Source organism: Staurois parvus, unplaced genomic scaffold (assembly GCF_062004578.1).
Source record: "Staurois parvus isolate SC_StPar_1 unplaced genomic scaffold, SC_StPar_1.0 ptg000272l, whole genome shotgun sequence".
Taxonomy (NCBI): Eukaryota; Metazoa; Chordata; class Amphibia; order Anura; family Ranidae; genus Staurois; species Staurois parvus.
The window spans coordinates 2,440,614-2,458,530 of NW_028318068.1; the positions used below are offsets into that span (position 1 = coordinate 2,440,614).

A 17,917-nucleotide genomic window follows, 5' to 3' on the forward strand; every position below is an offset into this window, starting at 1 on the left:
GAGATAGCCTTTGAAAAATGCTTAAAGCGGAGTTCCACTCACCTGTCAAAAAATAAAAGTCAGCAGATACAAAAACTGTAGCTGCTGACTTGTAAAAAACAGCCACTTACCTGTCCCTCGGTCCCGTGGTGTGTCCCCCACAGCCGTTTCACCGGCCGTCCTGTATTCCAGGAGGCCGGCATCTTCAGTGTGGACACCCGGCTGTGACATCTTGCGGCTTCACAGCCGGGTACCCACTGCGCATGCGCGAGTAGCGCTGCACTTCATGAATGGTCCTGTAGTCTTCTGGGATTTGTCATGTGTCCCAAAAGACTACAGGAAGGGAGGCCTAGGCGATCGTACCGGAAGTGGGTACCTGTCAAATTCGGGTACCCGCTCCTCCCCCACCCCCCAAAGGAGCCAATCCTTAATGGGGAGCGGGGGAGCAGTCCTTATGGGTGGAGCTCTGCTTTAAGGACCAGTTGACACCACAAAAACACACTCCGGATGCATTCCGAATATGTTTTTGTTTCAGTTCACACCACACGCAGCTCCGGTGCAGTTTTGATGCAGTTTGCTAAATGCACTGGAAATGACTGCACTAGTGTGAACCAGGGCCGTTGAAATGCATGGAAAACACTGTTCATGCATTTGTGAAGCAGAAAAAACGCACTGGAAATGACTGCACTAGTGTGAACCAGGGCCATTGGAATACATGGAAAACACTGTTCATGCATTTGTGAAGCAGAAAAAAATGCACTGGAAATGACTGCACTAGTGTGAACCAGGGCCATTGGAATGCATGGAAAACACTGTGCATGCATTTTTGATGCAGAAAAAAAAAAAACGCATCTAATGTGAACTAGTCCTAAGGGCCAGTTCACACTACAAAAACGCACTCTGGATACATTCCGGATACGTTTTTGCTTACAGTTCACACCACACGCAGCTCCGGTGCAGTTTTGATGCAGTTTGCTATGTTCCAGTACGGTTCTGTGCAGAACAAACGCAGCATGTTCTACTTTTTTTTTCTGCACCAGAAACTGACTGGAACTGACTGCACTGGTGTGAACCAGGGCCATTAGAATACATGGAAAACTGTGCTTGCATTTTTGATGCAGAAAAAAAGCGCACTGAACTGCATCTAGTGTGAACTAGCCCTAATAGTTTGTGCATTTTTAAAAACCTGTGTGGTGAGAACAAACCCCCAGTGCTCCTGGGAAGTGGCAGCTTGTGGAGAGTAGACATGCCAAACTGGTGATCTTTAATCTGCATGTTTTTTTTTTTCTTTTTCTTTTTTTTTTTGGAACCCTCACCTATTTAAAGAAATGATGATAAGACTGACCTTATACACAGATATTTTCTGGACATGTTAGCAGAGGTAACTTATTAGTAGTCAAAGTTGTAGCTACAGTTGTGCTCAAAAGTTTGCACCCCCTGGCAGAAATCATGAAACTTTGGCATTGATATTGAAAATATGACTGATCATGACAAAAAATGCTCTTTTATTGAAGGATGATGACCATGTGAAGCCATTTATTATCACAGTTGTTTTTGCTCCTTTTAAAATCATAATGATACAGAAATCACCCAAATGGCCCGGATCCCCTGTAATGTTTGGCCTTGGTGCAGACACACTGCCTGTCAAGCTCCGGTGTCCTCTCCGTGAGGCTTCATTCACTCCCGGGTATTTTGGAATTGCGGCAGAGTCACTGTGATTCTGTCCACGATCTCAAAATGCACTACAATCGTAAAAAGCAGGTTCAGGTGCCATTTTTTTTTAATGGCGCCTAAAACACGGCGCCATTTTGCTGCGAATGAAAAAAAACTCCTTTTTGGGCGATAAGTGTGACGCAGTGCGATTTGCCGCAATTGCTGCACTATAATGCATGGAAAAAACGCACTGCATTTTATGGGCCATTGAAAATAATGGTACCTGCATTTGCGATTGTAGTGTGTTTTGAGATTGTGGGCAGAATCGCATCATTTCTGCCGCAATCCCAGAACGCCCAGGTGTGAATAAAACCTTCGTCCCAGTTCACACGATGTGATCGGAAAAGCATAGGTTCACGTGGCATCTGAAAATGCATTGTTTTCTATGAAGGACTTTCATATCTATATGGTGCGATTTTGAGCCGGTTGAAAAAAAAAAGGGTGCGAGTTTGGAGTGAGATGTTCCAAACTCGCACAGCATGTAGTGGCATTCTGTTCGCTTAGGATGCGATTCATAGCCAGTTTAGCACAGAAGTGGCTGGAAGGCAGTTTTGCATAGAAGTGGCTAGAAAACCGATTTCCCATCTGAGTCACACCTGAACCGCTGAACAAACTACCTTTGAAACTGGATTCACACTGATGCGGTGCGGAATTTGCAGCGGTTTCTGTGCAAACTCCTCACCGTGTCACAGTTGCACCCCATTCATGCAAATTGCTGCGGGTGTGTATGTTAAGTTAACACCCCGAAATCGGTGCGCAAAACACGATGCGATGTGCAGAATCAGATCGCATAGGTGTGAATACCCATGCGATCCGATTCTAGTGCGAACCAAAAAAAGGGTCCTGCACCTTTCTGCTGTGGATGAGGTGCGATTTGAGCCATACAAAATGTATGACTCAAATCACACCGCACAGAATTCGCATGTGATTTGCACAGGAATTCCTATGCGAATCACATGCGATATGCCGCACCGCACAAGTGTGAATTCAGGCTAAAAATCGCATCGAAAACTGACATGAAAATCTCATCAGATAAAGTAAATCCTGCTGCTTGCCCACAGCAGAGCTAAATGTAAAAAATAAAAAAAACACCCACCCAGCGCCCAGAACTGCATGTCTCAGGCATCGAGCAATATAAGTTTGCGTCCTTGCACCCTTATGCATGAGATTTAGCACTTTTTTTCCTTTTCTTCAAAAAATTGGGAACAAACATTTTCTAGAACACAGATTTTTTTTTTTTTGCAAGTAGGAAAATATTAAAAAATATAAAGCATCGGTGCGTCACTTTATATATATACTGTGTATATATATATATATATTTTTTTTTATATATGTGTATATATATATATGTGTGTGTGTGTGTATATATATATATATATGTATATATAGATATAGATATATATATAGAAATATACATATGTATTAGTTTTGGTAAAGGTGATGTGATGCATTGCCCATAAATCTATGCTACATAAGTGAATAAAAAAGTGGGGCAAGACTGCGCCCCCCAAAAAATAATGAAAACAATTGCAAAGCTTTATTTTAGAAAAAAAATCACACATGTACAGTATGTTTTAACCATCACATCACCAGCGAAAGTTAAGAGGTTGTGACTGTGAGCAAACAATAAATTCTGAATCGATCCACCCATTCTTGGAGACTAGGGGTGAGCAAAGGCTGGTGTTTCCAAAAAGAAGCTGCCACTCCTGCCAAGCCAGAGCCCAAGTATCTGCAGCCAGGGTATTCCCCGCAGCAGCACATAACAAGGGAGCAGGATGCTTGTGACATCATTGACCTCATGTGACCATGTTTGGACAATGTTATTAATCAAATCTGACCATATTAGGTCAATGATGTCACAAGCAGCTCACCCCTTTGTTACATGCAACTGCAGGGTGGGAAGGACCATGTTGCAGCTAATCGATTGCTGAGGGACATGACCAGTATCTTCAGGGTTCATAAACAAATAGGGTGTGAATTACTAAAAGTGGAGAGTGCAAAATCTGGTGCAGCCCTGCAGAGAAACCAATCAGCTTCCAGGTTTTATTGTCAGATCTTAACCACTTCCCGTCCAGCCCATGTATATAAACGGCTGGACAGGAGCGGGTTGCTGTTCATAAACGTCGCCCGCATTTTCAGCTTGATCGCGCTGCCTGGGAGCGTGCGGCGCCACGATCCAGTGAACAACGATCGCTGTACAGGATCTCTGTGTGAGGTCCCGATTCATGTGATCACTGATTGGCCAATCAGTGATCACATGAATAGTAGTAAGCAAGATGTCACTTCTCACATCATTGCTTACTACCTGTGAAATCTGTGAATGATCACAGAAGTCACATGGTACAAGGCTATTCACAACAGCCTTGTACCATGTGACAAGCTGTGACCAATCACAGCTCACACAATATTTCACAATGGCTGCAGCCAGAGAGGAGAAATTATTGCTTTTCCAGCCTTTATGGGTGTAAAAACAATCAGTGTAAATTAAAAAAAAAAAAAAAAAATCTTCATCACCCCCCACAAGTAGTACAGTGTCACTATGATGACACTGTACTGCTAGGGTGACAGTATGTTAAGAAGAAAAAAAACACATAAATAATAATATAACAATAAAAGAAACATTTAAAAGAAAACGTTGCAAAATTATAATGTTTGATTATAAACTAATTTGGGTTTTTTTTTTTTTTTTTGCTACAAAGATTGCTGAATACATTTTGGCCAAGATTTATGAAGAAAGATTATTTATTTGCAAAATTTTATAAGAAAAACACTTTTTTTCAAGCTTTTTGGACTTTTCATTTATATAGTAAAAAAAATAAAAATCCCAATGATGAATAAATACCACCAAAATAAAGTTTTATCTGTCTCAAAAAAATGCTAAAAATTTCATATGGGTACAGTGTTGCATGACCGCGCAATTGTCATTGAAAGTGTGATAGCGCTGAAAGCTGAAAATTGGCCTGGACAGGAAGGGGGTGAAAGTGTCCGGACAGGAAGTGGTTAATTGAACAAGATGTAGTTAGAAGCTGATTGGCTCCCAGGCACAGCTGCACCAGATTTTGCACTCTCCAGTTTTAGTAAATCAACCCCATAAAGTCCATATCAGATTTAAGATATTACATTCCTGGTTTTATAATATATTCCTTTTGGATCTTATGGTGAAATCTTAGAACTTTTTTTATTGAAGGGCCACGGAGAATTCAGAGCAACACTATTTATTTATTTATTTCAGGTACCTATATAGCGCCATCAATTTACGCAGCACTTTACATATATATTGTACATTCACATCATATTAAAATATTTTTGTTTGATTGGCAGAAACACAATGATGACTTCCGGATTACGTCATTCTGGCTCTCAAACTCCAGCCGTGTCCTCCATTGTTTGAAGCAATATAGCGGAGATGAGGTAAGTGTGTACCTACACCCCCAACTACGCTCTATATAAATCAACATACTGTATTCATTACACAGAATCACAATGCTTTATATGGCTTACCTGATGAGAACACCACCAATGTAACCCATTGCATGCCACAAAAACAATACAAATGCAGGCCATACTCGGGTCAAATTCCGAACAAATTGTCTGTAGAAAATCGGAAATTTTGTGCGTTTTGTAATCCGATGGTGCCACCATTGATTTCGAAATTCGACCAACCAAGCTTTTAATTTCACGTCATCTCCTAGATTGTAAGCTCCAAAGAGCAGGGCCCTCGATCCCCTCATGTTTTGCATTGTATTGGTATTGTTCTGTCACATGTTCTGTCCCCCTTTGTAATGTACAGCGCTGAGCGAACCATTGGCGCTTTATAAATACTGTATAATAATAATAATAATGTTGCTACAGAAAAGAATTTTCTTGGGCAAGAATTTTCTTTTCTTTCCAGGTTACAGGTCACGCTCATTTCTTTTTCGATTAAATTTCTCACACGATTTTCCCATCGTTGATTAGAAATTAGTTCGTTTTTAAAAAAAATTTCCAACATGCCCGATCGCTCTAATTCAATGGTCGCTCGAAAATCGGCCGTTGCTGTGGCCCACTAATGGTGCGAAATTCAAACGAAAATTTTTAGAAATGTTTTTAGAAAGAAAATTCTTTCGGAATTCGACCTATTTATGGCCGGGTTAAATCGGCCTTTCTCAACCACGGTTCCTCCAGAGGTTGTTAGCGGCTCCCTGAGGACAGAGCAGTGGTAGATTCATTTAAAGATTATTGCTAAATCTAGTTTTAGAGTGGTGAGAGGGGTGAGGTTTACGTTTAAAGAGAAAACAGGTGGCGCACACACAGACGAAGCATGTATCTAAAAAGCATAGAAAAATGACGATGGCCACAACGGCAGGCAAGGTGTCCTCACTGTCAGTGCGGTCAAATGACTGACGCGTTTCGGGGACGAATCCCTTTCCTCAGAGCTAATGAACAGCCTCTGATGCAGATGTGTAATGGATGAAAAGTGGGAACCTTGCTGGTGAAAGGGATTCATCCCCGAAATGCATCAGCCATTTGACCGCACTGACAGTGAGGACACCTTGCCTGCCGTTGTGGCCATCGTCATTTTTCTATGCATTTTAGATACATGCTTCGTTTGTGTGTGCGCCACCTGTTTTCTCTCTATCCAGTGGCTGATTTCCCCGTCTGAGGAGGGCTGCACCCCTGAAGCATTTCCTTTTGGTTTTCGCTGTCCTGGTACCCTTGGCTTCCCTTTTGGCTGTGCATATCCTGAGGCGCTGGAGAGTACATACGATAGGAGGTTTACGTTTACCCCGTTCTTCATTTTTAAACTTTTTACAACCTACTAAGAATGCTAATGTACCACGAGTTTTGGTAGGGGTTCCCCAAGACATGAACAATCTTTCAAAGTTCCTTCCATGGTAAAAAAGCTGAGAGAGGCTGTGCAAAATTGTTGTTTTTTGCTTTTTATTGGGTCCAGCTTGAACCAACGTAACTATGCATATACTTGTGGGATCCATCTAGATTAGGCATGTCCAAAGTCCGGCCCGTGGGCCATTTACGGCCCGGGGGTCGGTTTAATACGGCCCTCCAACAGCCCTCCCTGCTCTGTGTAATGTGGCCCTCCCACGGCCCTCCCTTCTATGGCAGACAGTCTTCTGCTTGAGAGCAGAGGGCAGTGCGCATGCCTGACTGCGGCGCGTTCTCCCTGGTCTGTGTAAATGCGGCTGTCGCACGGCCCTCCCTTCTGTGGCAGACAGTCTTCTGCTTGAGAGTAGTGCGCATGCGTGACTGCACCGTGCTGGGAGTGACAGAGGGCGGTGACGTCAGGGCCAGGCTTCCAGCGTGAAGTGTGTTTCTCTTCCCCTCCCGGCTGCCGAGCAGAGACTTCAGCTCCAGCTACCTTTTTCACCCTTCACATTAGTGCAGGTAAGTTTTTTTTAAATTTATTTTCAATACATTGTGAAAACTCAGCTGTCAGTTGATCTTAATGTTATGAAATGAAAAGTATGTCGTTTGCAATTAACTTGGCATAAAATAATTTATTTGCATTTAATTGTAATGGTTCAAAGAATGTTCGGAAAAATGTTCGGCCCTCCACCATGTTCACTTCATCCAATCTGGCCCTCTTTGAAAAAAGTTTGGACACCCCTGATCTAGATGCTGGAAATCACCGAAGTAGACATTGCTACTACAGTGATCTCCACTACCTTTCAGGTCCTGTGCTTCTCTCTGGACACAGGAGGTCAGCTGCTCAGCATGAGCACCATTCACAGAATGCTTTACATTTTGTCAAAAAATTCAAATCCTAATCTGATTGAACGAGGTGGAGAGTGTGTAGCCACTTCCCTCCAGCCCAACCAATCAGATAATGCTTTGCATTCACTGAGGATTCAGTTTCTTTTTTCATCTTTCATGATGGAACTGATGATGCTCATGTGAAAGATTCCTACGTTATGTACAGTATGTGATAATTTATATATCCTCTTTTAGGGTTTTATGACCAGCAATTCTCCCAAGCAGAACGAGCATTGTCTCCGTAACTTCGACCTCACCGAATATCGTCAGGTTCTTAGTGATCTGTCCATCCAGATCTACCAGCAGCTCATAAAGATCGCAGAGGGTCTCTTACAGCCAATGATAGGTGAGTGAAGTGCTCCGTCTGGGGGAGAGACAGATAATCGTGGGACAGGCTCTAGTGTGTTGCACAATGCTTAGTCTTCTGATTTCGGGCAACTGAATTATTCTTTTACATGTGTAACAGCGTACTGTAATCCACAGGATTCTGTGCAGTGAGGGGTGCTGACTTATGCAACCCATTCATTTTGCTAATGTGTGAAATAGGTCCTGCATGCACAGTTTTTTTTCAGCACAGGGCAAAGCAATGTACAGGATGTATCTATCTGTGCATTAAGTCCCGGTTCACATATATGCAGCCGTGCAGGCCACGTTTTGCGTGGGCACGAGAGCCTATTCATTTGAATGGACTCCCATGCTCTGTGACACGCAGAGACAAAGCCCCTCCACTTTTTCTGAAAACGCAGCCCGCTTTGGAACCTCGGTTCCCAGTACGGTTGCGTTTTCCAGTGCAGGCGGTGTGCCATTAGAACTAATGGCACCCGCCCGCTGGTCCCCATTTCTCTGTGCGGGTGGTGCGGCTGCACAGATTTTCATGCGGATCCGCAGCGGCACCACCCGCACAGATGTGAACCTAGCCTGAACTATGCTATAATGCAGATGTGTTGCAGTGCACTGTGGATTTACTGGGGTTAGGCTGGCCATACACTATACAATTTTCTTACAACTTTCTTTTGGATTTACCTTTAACTATGTAGTGCAAGGGCCTGCCTAACTGGATACAATTGAAAGTGTTGTTTAGGTTTGACCTCATAGTATATGGTTTTTGGTAAATCTAAACCAAAAATCTCAGGAAAATTGCATAATGTATGGCCAGCCTTAGACAAAAAAATGGAAATACTACATGATTTGCAGGTGTGAAAGTGACGACATGTTTCACGTTGAAAACGGAAGCGATGTAACATTCTTTTGCTTCTGCTGTGTGATGAGACACCTAGCTAATAGGTGGAAAGCCTTACTTTCGTCGTTCACTGCATGCGCTGCTAGTTATACCGAGTCATGTCAGAACTTGCTGGGCTTCAAAGAGGGAAAATTGTTGGTGCCGCTTAGCTGGTGCCTCTGTGATTGAAGTTGCCAATTTATTTGCCGTGTCGCCAGGTACAGGATCAAAGGTTATGACGGAATATACAGTTCCCAGGAAAATGTCGTCTGATAAGCATAAGTGTGATCAACTGACTAAAAGAGCCAAAAGGACATTGTGCAGGATTGTGACCCAGAATAAGAAAACAACGGCTGCAAAAGTGACTGCAGAGCTCAATCTCAGTCGTCACTGGACTCAGTCTTCACTGGACTCAGTCTTCACTGGACTGAGATTGAGCTCTGCAGTCACTTTTGCAGCTGTTGTTTTCCTATTCCGGGTCACAATCCTGCACAATGTCCTTTTGTCTCTTTCTAGCAGTTGACCATGCTTTTGCTTATCAGACGACATTTTCCCAGAAACTATATACGCCGTCATAACCCTTGATCCTGTACCTGGCGACACGGCAAGTAATTCGGCAACTTCAGTCACAGAGGCACCAGCTAAGTGGTACCAACAATTTGCCCTCTTTGAAGCTCAGTAAGCTCTGACATGACTCCGTATTACTAGCAGCGCATGCAGTGAATGACGAAAGTGAGGCTTCCCAACTGTTAGCTAGGTGTCTCATCACACAGCAGAAGTAAAAGAATGCTGCATCACTTCAATGCGAAACGTCATCACTTTCACACCTGCAAATCACATAGTGTTTCTGTTTTTTTTGCCTAACCCCTATATGTTGGTTTGTAGTTTACTTTGAATGGCAAGACACATCTACTGTATGTTGTAGTAATTTGCATAAATGCGCGCTATAACAGGCATTGTGTGTACAAGCACTTAAAGTAGTATTATACTAAGTGGGGAATGCTCATCAACTAGTAGTTGCTACAGAGAAACTGTGTACATACAGGGGCTGATTTACTAAATGCAAATAGACTGTGAACTTTGCAAGTGCAGTTGCACTCTGCAAACACAGTTGCTTCATAACTTAGTAAATGAGGTGCTTCACTTTGCAAATAATACCTAATCCTATGCAAGGAAAAAAAAACAAAAAAACGCTTTTTTTGCTTGAACATGATTGGATGATGGAATGATTGGATGATCAGCAGAGCTTCACCTCATTTACTAAGCTCTTGAGCAAATTCTCTTGCAAAAGTACACAGTCTATTTGCCTTTAGTAAATCCACCCCATAGTGCCTGTGCTCCGTAACAATAGGTAGGTAACTGTAGACCGCTGTAGATAGATGCCAGTAGTAAAAAGTAAAACAAGCTGCTTTACTTATGGGCCCGGTGGTACTTTCACCTCCACGCTGGGTGTGATAGCAAAAAGAGATAACAAATGATGTACAATATATAAAGTTGATAAATATACAACTTTGACATGTATGATAAGGACTCACACTGTTGCATTATACGTGTCGGTTTGCTGCAGTGGCAGTTATTCCAATTGCACCCCTGTGCACTTTGCCAACACGTGTGTTACAGCACAGTAACACACTACCGTGTATTTTGGTTCTCTACATGACAAAATAGAGCGCATGCACCTTTTTTTTGGGGCATTTTTGTGCAGTAAGCAGCCCATTGAAACGAACGTGCTGCATTAAAGCGACGCACACACAGCATAATGAGGGTTAACACACTGCAACAGTGTGAATCCAGGCTCAAACTTTTAACGTTTTACTTTAATTCAGATGTCAAACCTGATATTTAGCCGGCCACAGTCTGCCCAAATCTGAAACAAGTCACTCCCTTCTGACAGCTCCTACATCAGCTCATGTTGTAACCCCTGTGAAGGGAAGCCATGGAATTGCATTGTCTTTGTGTAATGTATAATTGTGAAAAGTGGGCACTTCAAGACCTTGTATAAATATAGTAGAACAATATTCGGATTGATATGATATATAAAAATGTATATTTCTGCCTTATAAAAGCATAAAACAGAGAGCAAAAAAGTGAGCGCTTTCAATAAACAAGCAGCTGAGGCACACAGGATAACCAAAAAATCCTCACATGAAAATAAAATAAAAGTGCAGCGCTAGAAATTAAATGTGACACAATAAAAAGTGATCAAAAAAAGTCCCAATTGTGGTGACCTAGGGTAACAATGCACACTAACCAGAAGTGCACATAAATAGTGCAGTGTAGGAAGGATGGAGTTCATAAAGTAGTCATCAGCATGGGGTGGGTAGATGTATTCCCTTGATCAATGAAGGTCCACACGATGATGCAGAGCTAGGCAGAAGAAATCCACTAGATGGCAGAAAATGATCACGGCTCCACCAAAGAAAACACTGCTCCTCCACTGTACACCAAGGATATCTGAGAGAAAAGATGCTCCCCACAAGGGATCAAGAAAAAAATGCCCATAGTGAAGTATAGTTAAAAGGTATTTATTAAAAATAGGCAGGATGCATCCAGTATAATGGCAAAAATAGCAAACGAAAAACAGACAGGACTAACCGTCCTGTCAGATGTAGTGGCCGCCGGAGCTCAAGGAGGAGCCTATGCACGCCTTGACGTCACGCCGTCAGAGCATCGTGGAGCTCCGGCGGCCACTACATCTGACAGGATGGTTAGTCCTGTCTGTTTTTCGTTTGCTATTCTTGCCATTATACTGGATGCATCCTGCCTATTTTTAATAAATACCTTTTAACCATACTTCACTATGGGCATTTTTTCTTGATCCCTTGTGGGGAGCATCTTTTCTCTCAGATATCGTTGGTGTACAGTGGAGGAGCAGTGTTTTCTTTGGTGGAGCCGTGATCATTTTCTGCCATCTAGTGGATTTCTTCTGCCTAGCTCTGCATCATCGTGTGGACCTTCATTGATCAAGGGAATACATCTACCCTCCCCATGCTGATGACTACTTTATGAACTCCATCCTTCCTACACTGCACTATTTATGTGCACTTCTGGTTAGTGTGCATTGTTACCCTAGGTCACCACAATTGGGACTTTTTTTGATCACTTTTTATTGTGTCACATTTAATTTCTAGCGCTGCACTTTTATTTTATATTTCTGCCTTGGCTTGGTATATCAACTTAGCCAAAATAAGTGTGAAAAAAGTGGAGTTACCCTTTAAGTGAACTAAGCAGAAAGTCTATAATTCCATTTGATTTTCACTTTTAGTGTCGGCCATGTTGGAAACAGAGAGTATTCAGGGTTTGTCAGGAGTGAAGCCAACTGGATATCGGAAAAGATCCTCCAGTATGGTGGATGGCGGCGACAACGCCTACAGCCTGGAAGCCATCATCCGCCAGCTGAATGCCTTCAATATCATCATGTGTGATCATGGCCTGGACCCCGAGATTATCCAGCAAGTGTTCAAACAGCTCTTCTACATGATCAACGCCGTGTCACTGAACAACCTCCTGCTGCGAAAAGACATTTGTTCCTGGAGCACCGGCATGCAGCTCAGGTAACCCACTGCACTAAATGTGAGAGACGCCACAGCTGCGGCCTTCTGTCTTCCAGTTTTCCATCTAAGTTTTTCATATTTCCATCCACTCATTCTGATAGTGGGCCACTTTAGACCCCTGTATAGTGTAATTGCACAATTTCTGCAATATCTAAGGGATCTCTTTACTCAAACACTTGTATCGCATTTCTCATCAGAATAAATAGCATAGGTCCAGTCAGTCAGCGTATTTCATATATTTTTCACTTTTTTTGTCATGGGAACCACCGATGAAGAACTACAGAAGATGATAGAGGTTGGAGACCTTACTTGTATTGCTGAATAGCTTTTTTTTCAATCAGAAAAGTGCTGTTTTTATACCCCCTGCACACAGGCGTCAAATTTTACTGATGTTTGCTCAGAAACTTGTGGCGCTCCTGTGCAAGGCGTAACGGAACCATTCCAGCCTGCGCTGAGTACTTCCGTTAGAATACCGCTTCCCCGTCCGAACACCGACAACAGATACCACAGATTTGAAGTAAGCCAGAAAGTAGACTAGTTTATTTGAACACAGATACAAGATATAGACACTCAGGGGACAATTCCCCCCTCCCTGCATAATGTCACAGGGTGGGGCAGTCTACATTTAGTAACAGGAGACACACAGGTATTCAGACTTCACACCAGCAGACAGACCCTTCAGGAGGGAGGGCTGCTGGAGACACCCCCCCACTAAGCTAATACACATAAACACATATATTCCATAATAGTTTGCTCCCAAGCCAGACAAACAATAGAACAATGGGATGCAACCACATAACATCAAACAATCCACAACCCCCACCTATCTCCTAGACATGTCTACACAATATTAGGACAGATCACCATGTACCCCTAGCAGGCACAGGGTGGCTTACACATAAGAGGGATATGGGGAGCTGAGACAGGGCTCTCCACACCTCTCCAAAGTGAGCTGGATTCCATGGGCCCCCCACTGAATGTGACTCCCATCATACAAGGGTCCAAAAACTGTGTGTCAAGAGCTGAGTGATAAAGGAGAACCTCTGGCGCACAGAGGTGAGATTATTCCAATGTGATACAATATGGATTATGAACAATATAAATAATGTCAGATGCCAGCAATGTTTTATACGTATAATTCTGTGCTGGAAACAGGCACGGGTTGAATGTAAATTGACACTGTTAAAATCTTTAAAAAAGTCTCTGGGACACTGGATGTCAGATAGCGGCAGCCATCCTATAAAGCAACTCTACATAGAAAGACAAAAAAGAGAAGAACAGGAGGCGCCAGCTAAGTGCAGTAATTGGATGCTGTATTTAATAGTATAGGATTAAAAACACTCACAAGAGCCAAGAAAATGACAGGCTGATCTGTTTAGCGGGATGTGGCCACTCCTCTCTGTCCTGCAGGTAGCACCGCTCATACACCTAGGGTGCCATGGATGTAATCTGGAACAGTGGAGCTGTGTGTGCTGGTTGGGAGACCACCCGGATGTCATGGGGGTGCAGCAGACGTCTAGTTGAGTATAGGCGAGTAAAGGTGTGTAAGCGTTTAGATGAGTATAAAGCAGCCTTTCTCAACCAGGGTGCCTTGAGGTTTCATCAGGGTTGCCTTGGCAACATTTCTAGAAATTACCCAAAACTTGTATACAAGCCAGCAGGTGGAACAAGCCTGATTTCTAGTTACACAAAGCCACAGGTTTTCATTGTGCACCATTATGACCTTCTAGCCGCCAGTGTCCTGACAACCAATGACATCATCAGTTGACAAGGAGGATGTCAGCTGCCTGCACAGTATCCTAGTTTGACTCTCCCCTGTCCTCTCCATCAGCGCTGGGGTCACATTGGCTCAGTGATGGAGAAAAACTGAGGGAGAGGAGAAACATTGGAATACTAGTCAGTACCAGTGTGAAAAGGTTTATTTGCTTTGGAAGAATAAATCGCTTCTAATGTTGGATGTCCTACATGTGTGGATGTTGCTGCGTTATATAAAACTGATAGAATAGTTTTTCACATTTTAGGATGGGGTGCCTCAAGACTGTGCATAATTTTAAAGGGTACTTTGCCTGAAAAAAGGTTGAGAAATACTGGTATAGACAAGTAAAATTATTCTTCATTGCCAGTATTGTGGCCCCTTACATCTGGGCATTACGAGTTCCTGAGTAAGCACCAGTAAATTATGACGCTCAAGTGCAAGGGGTCTAATCGAATAAACATGCGAGTAAATTACTGAACTCAAATTAAACATTTTTTATTTTTGTTTTACTGCTCTGTACTCCATGCTGTATTACTGATTTTTACTCAGCTGTGTACAATGTCACATAGACAACGCATGTTACGCTTCCCAGGTAGCCACGCTTCTTAGCCCGCCCTGAGTGGTAAATGGCGTTCAGTGCTGTAGGTAGGGAGTGTATAGGAATGTCAGTTGCTCCTATAAATCTGTTTACAGCATTATTACGCTTCCCAGGTAGCCATGAATCCAGGCCCACCCCAAGCGGTAGATGACATTGATGCTGAAAGTAGGGAGTGTATAGGAATGTCAGTTGTCATTCTAACTCCGCTTATGGCGTTATTGTGCTTTTTAGGCAGCCCAAGCATTAGATGGACAATGGTGCTGTGGGTAGGGAGTGTTTAGGAATGTCAGTTGTCATTCTAACTCTGCTTATGGCATTATTATGCTTTGTAGGCAGCCCAAGCATTAGATGGACAATGGTGCTGTGGGTAGGGAGTGTTTAGGAATGTCAGTTGTCATTCTAACTCTGCTTATGGCATTATTATGCTTTGTAGGCAGCCCAAGCATTAGATGGACAATGGTGCTGTGGGTAGGGAGTGTTTAGGAATGTCAGTTGTCATTCTAACTCTGCTTATGGCATTATTATGCTTTGTAGGCAGCGCAAGCATTAGATGGACAATGGTGCTGTGGGTAGGGAGTGTTTAGGAATGTCAGTTGTCATTCTAACTCTGCTTATGGCATTATTATGCTTTGTAGGCAGCCCAAGCATTAGATGGACAATGGTGCTGTGGGTAGGGAATGTGTAGAGGAATGTCAGTTGTCGTTCTAACTCTGCTTATGGCGTTATTATGCTTTGTAGGCAGCCCAAGCATTAGCTGGACAATGGTGCTGTGGGTAGGGAGTGTATTGGAATGTCAGTCGCTATAACTTTGTCTATTGCAGTAAGATACTTCCAAGGTCACTGTGGAGCTACAGAGTTCCTGAGATATGTGACATCAGAGAAGGCCCCAAGCATCTTTTTCTATGTCTTCCTGCATCCCAGAACCATCTTGTAATTGATATAAACTATACAAATATAGTATTTGGAGGAAATGTTAGTAAACTATATGGGTGACCATTCGCTAAGAAATGTAGGCAGATTATTATTTTTTTGCATGGAACGACTTTACTGTTACTTTAACTACTAGAACATCCTGTCTAAAGATTATTCTTCCTTCATTGGTCTAAGTAAGAAGGTTCATGAAGAAAACACAGGCTACTGTCTGCAGCTTCCTTTTCCAAGGGCAATGCATCAAATGCCAAAGGGCCACAGGTTGGACACCAGGGCTGTAGAGACCCAGTAGCACACATGGTACCAATATTGTTTTTGTGCTCTGCATAGGTATAACATCAGTCAGTTGGAAGAATGGCTACGAGGGAAGAACCTGCATGTCAGCGGAGCAGCTCAGACGATGGAGCCTCTGATCCAGGCAGCACAACTACTACAGCTAAAGAAGAAAACCCAAGAGGATGCTGAGGCCATCTGCTCGCTGTGTACAGCTCTCACTACACAACAGGTAAGAGGGAAATGCATCACTGCAGCTTCTCATCCACACTATGCACCAATTTTTCATTTCAGTTTGATTCTTATTAGAAGCACCTGGAGTGTCTATTAGTCTTGTTTTATATATTTTCCTATTTACTTTACTTTCCATCCATTTATAAAATTAAACTACATTCCCCTTGCTCTCTCTCTGTGGGGCCAACATCTTCACCCAGTCTTTTTGTGGGTTCAGGATCTTTGGCCATCTTGATTGGCCGGACCTAAATGACTTATTACCTATGTACGTATAGAAGGTTGTGAACAGGTAGGTACGTTTATTGTATTGCCAAAGAGACATAGCAAGTCTCTCCTGCAATAAGGAGTCTGTCTGTTTGCAATTTTCTTTTCTTAACCACTTCCAGTCCAGACACTTTCACCCCCTTCCTGACCAGGGCAATTTTCAGCTTTCAGCGCTATCACAATTTGAATGACAATTGCGCGGTCATGCAACACTGTACCCAAATTAATTTTTTACCATTTTTTTGACACAGATAAAGCTTTATTTTGGTGGTATTTATTCACCACTGGGATTTTTATTTTTTTTGCTATGTAAATGAAAAAGACCAAAAATTTTTAAAAAAAGTGTTTGTTTTATAAAATTTTGCAAATAAATAATATTTCATCATAAATCTTTGCCAAAATTTATTCCGTTATCTTTTTAGTAAAAAAAAAAAATCCAGATTAGTTTATAACCAAAAATTATAATTTTTAAACATTTTTTTTACATTTTTATATTTTTTTTTACATACTGTCACCCTAGCAGTACAGTGTCACCATGGTGACACTGTACTACTTGTGGGGGGTGATGAATATTTTTTTTTTTTTTTACGCTGATTGCTTTTATACCCATATAGGATGTAAAATCAATCATTTCTCTTTCTCTCTGTCTGCATTCTTGCACTCATTGAGAAGTACTGAGTGAGCTGTGATTGGTCACAGCTTGTCACATGGTACAAGGCTGTTGTGAATAGCCTTGTACCATGTGACCTCTGTGATCATTCACAGATTTCACACGTAGTAAGCAATGATGTCACAAGTGACATCTTGCGTACTACTTTGCATGTGATCACTGATTGGCCAATCAGTGATCACATGATCGGGACCTCGTACAGAGGTCCCGTCCGACGATCGGTGTTTCACTGTGTCCGGAGGACACAGCGGGCACCGGATTGCGGTGCTGCGCGCTCCCAGGGAGCGCGCACAAGCAGGGCGCGGGGAGGCCGTTTATAAACGGCCACCGGACCCTGCACTGCCACCGTCCGGCCGTTTATATGCAACGGCCGGTCGGGAAGTGGTTAATAGTCCACCACAGGACACAGAGGACCTCAGTTCATGACTACTTGGGCTATGCTGCCACCACCTTTAGGTAAAAGTGCATTCTTGCACTAAATGATCAATCTACTCTTTCTATCGAGGGCATCCCATCCTTTAAGGATTCAATTCATAGGCATTTGGATACTGTTTTGAAGTCCTATACTCTAATAGGTGCTTTGCTGGGCCTCCTTAAAAAAAACAATATTTCATATAAAACTAAATTATATGATAACTAGTGATAAAGTATATTCGTAAATACATATATTCAACAATTCGCCATCAAGTACCTGATAACTGAGAAGTGTAAAAGTGCTGCAGTGCAAGTGCATAAATTACTTCTTCACAAACTAAACTGAAAACTCACATAATTAATGAATAAAAGTGCTGAAAATATATAGTGCACATACAATATAAGGTCCATATAATTATGTGATTTTCTTATATTCTCTTATGAAATCCACATGCTCTCTCAAAACCATGCATGTGTGTATTATCCTCCACCATTCAAATCCACGCTCACCTCCACTTTGCGACCTGTTCTTTTACAGGTCAACTCGCTTGTATCTTTTTAA

At 42.5% G+C, this 17,917-nt stretch overlaps 1 protein-coding gene across 2 annotated transcripts in view; it reads left to right on the plus strand.

The window, feature by feature from the left end:
* MYO5B (myosin VB) overlaps window positions 1-17,917 on the plus strand; it is a 424,200-nt gene that overhangs the window by 393,272 nt on the left and 13,011 nt on the right. For both annotated transcript variants that reach the window (XM_089681603.1, XM_089681604.1), the window contains 4 exons: window positions 5,014-5,103; window positions 7,639-7,789; window positions 11,928-12,216; window positions 15,831-16,005. In XM_089681603.1, coding sequence (XP_089537729.1) covers window positions 5,014-5,103; window positions 7,639-7,789; window positions 11,928-12,216; window positions 15,831-16,005 — 705 coding nt within the window. The remainder of the gene's footprint in view (window positions 1-5,013; window positions 5,104-7,638; window positions 7,790-11,927; window positions 12,217-15,830; window positions 16,006-17,917) is intronic.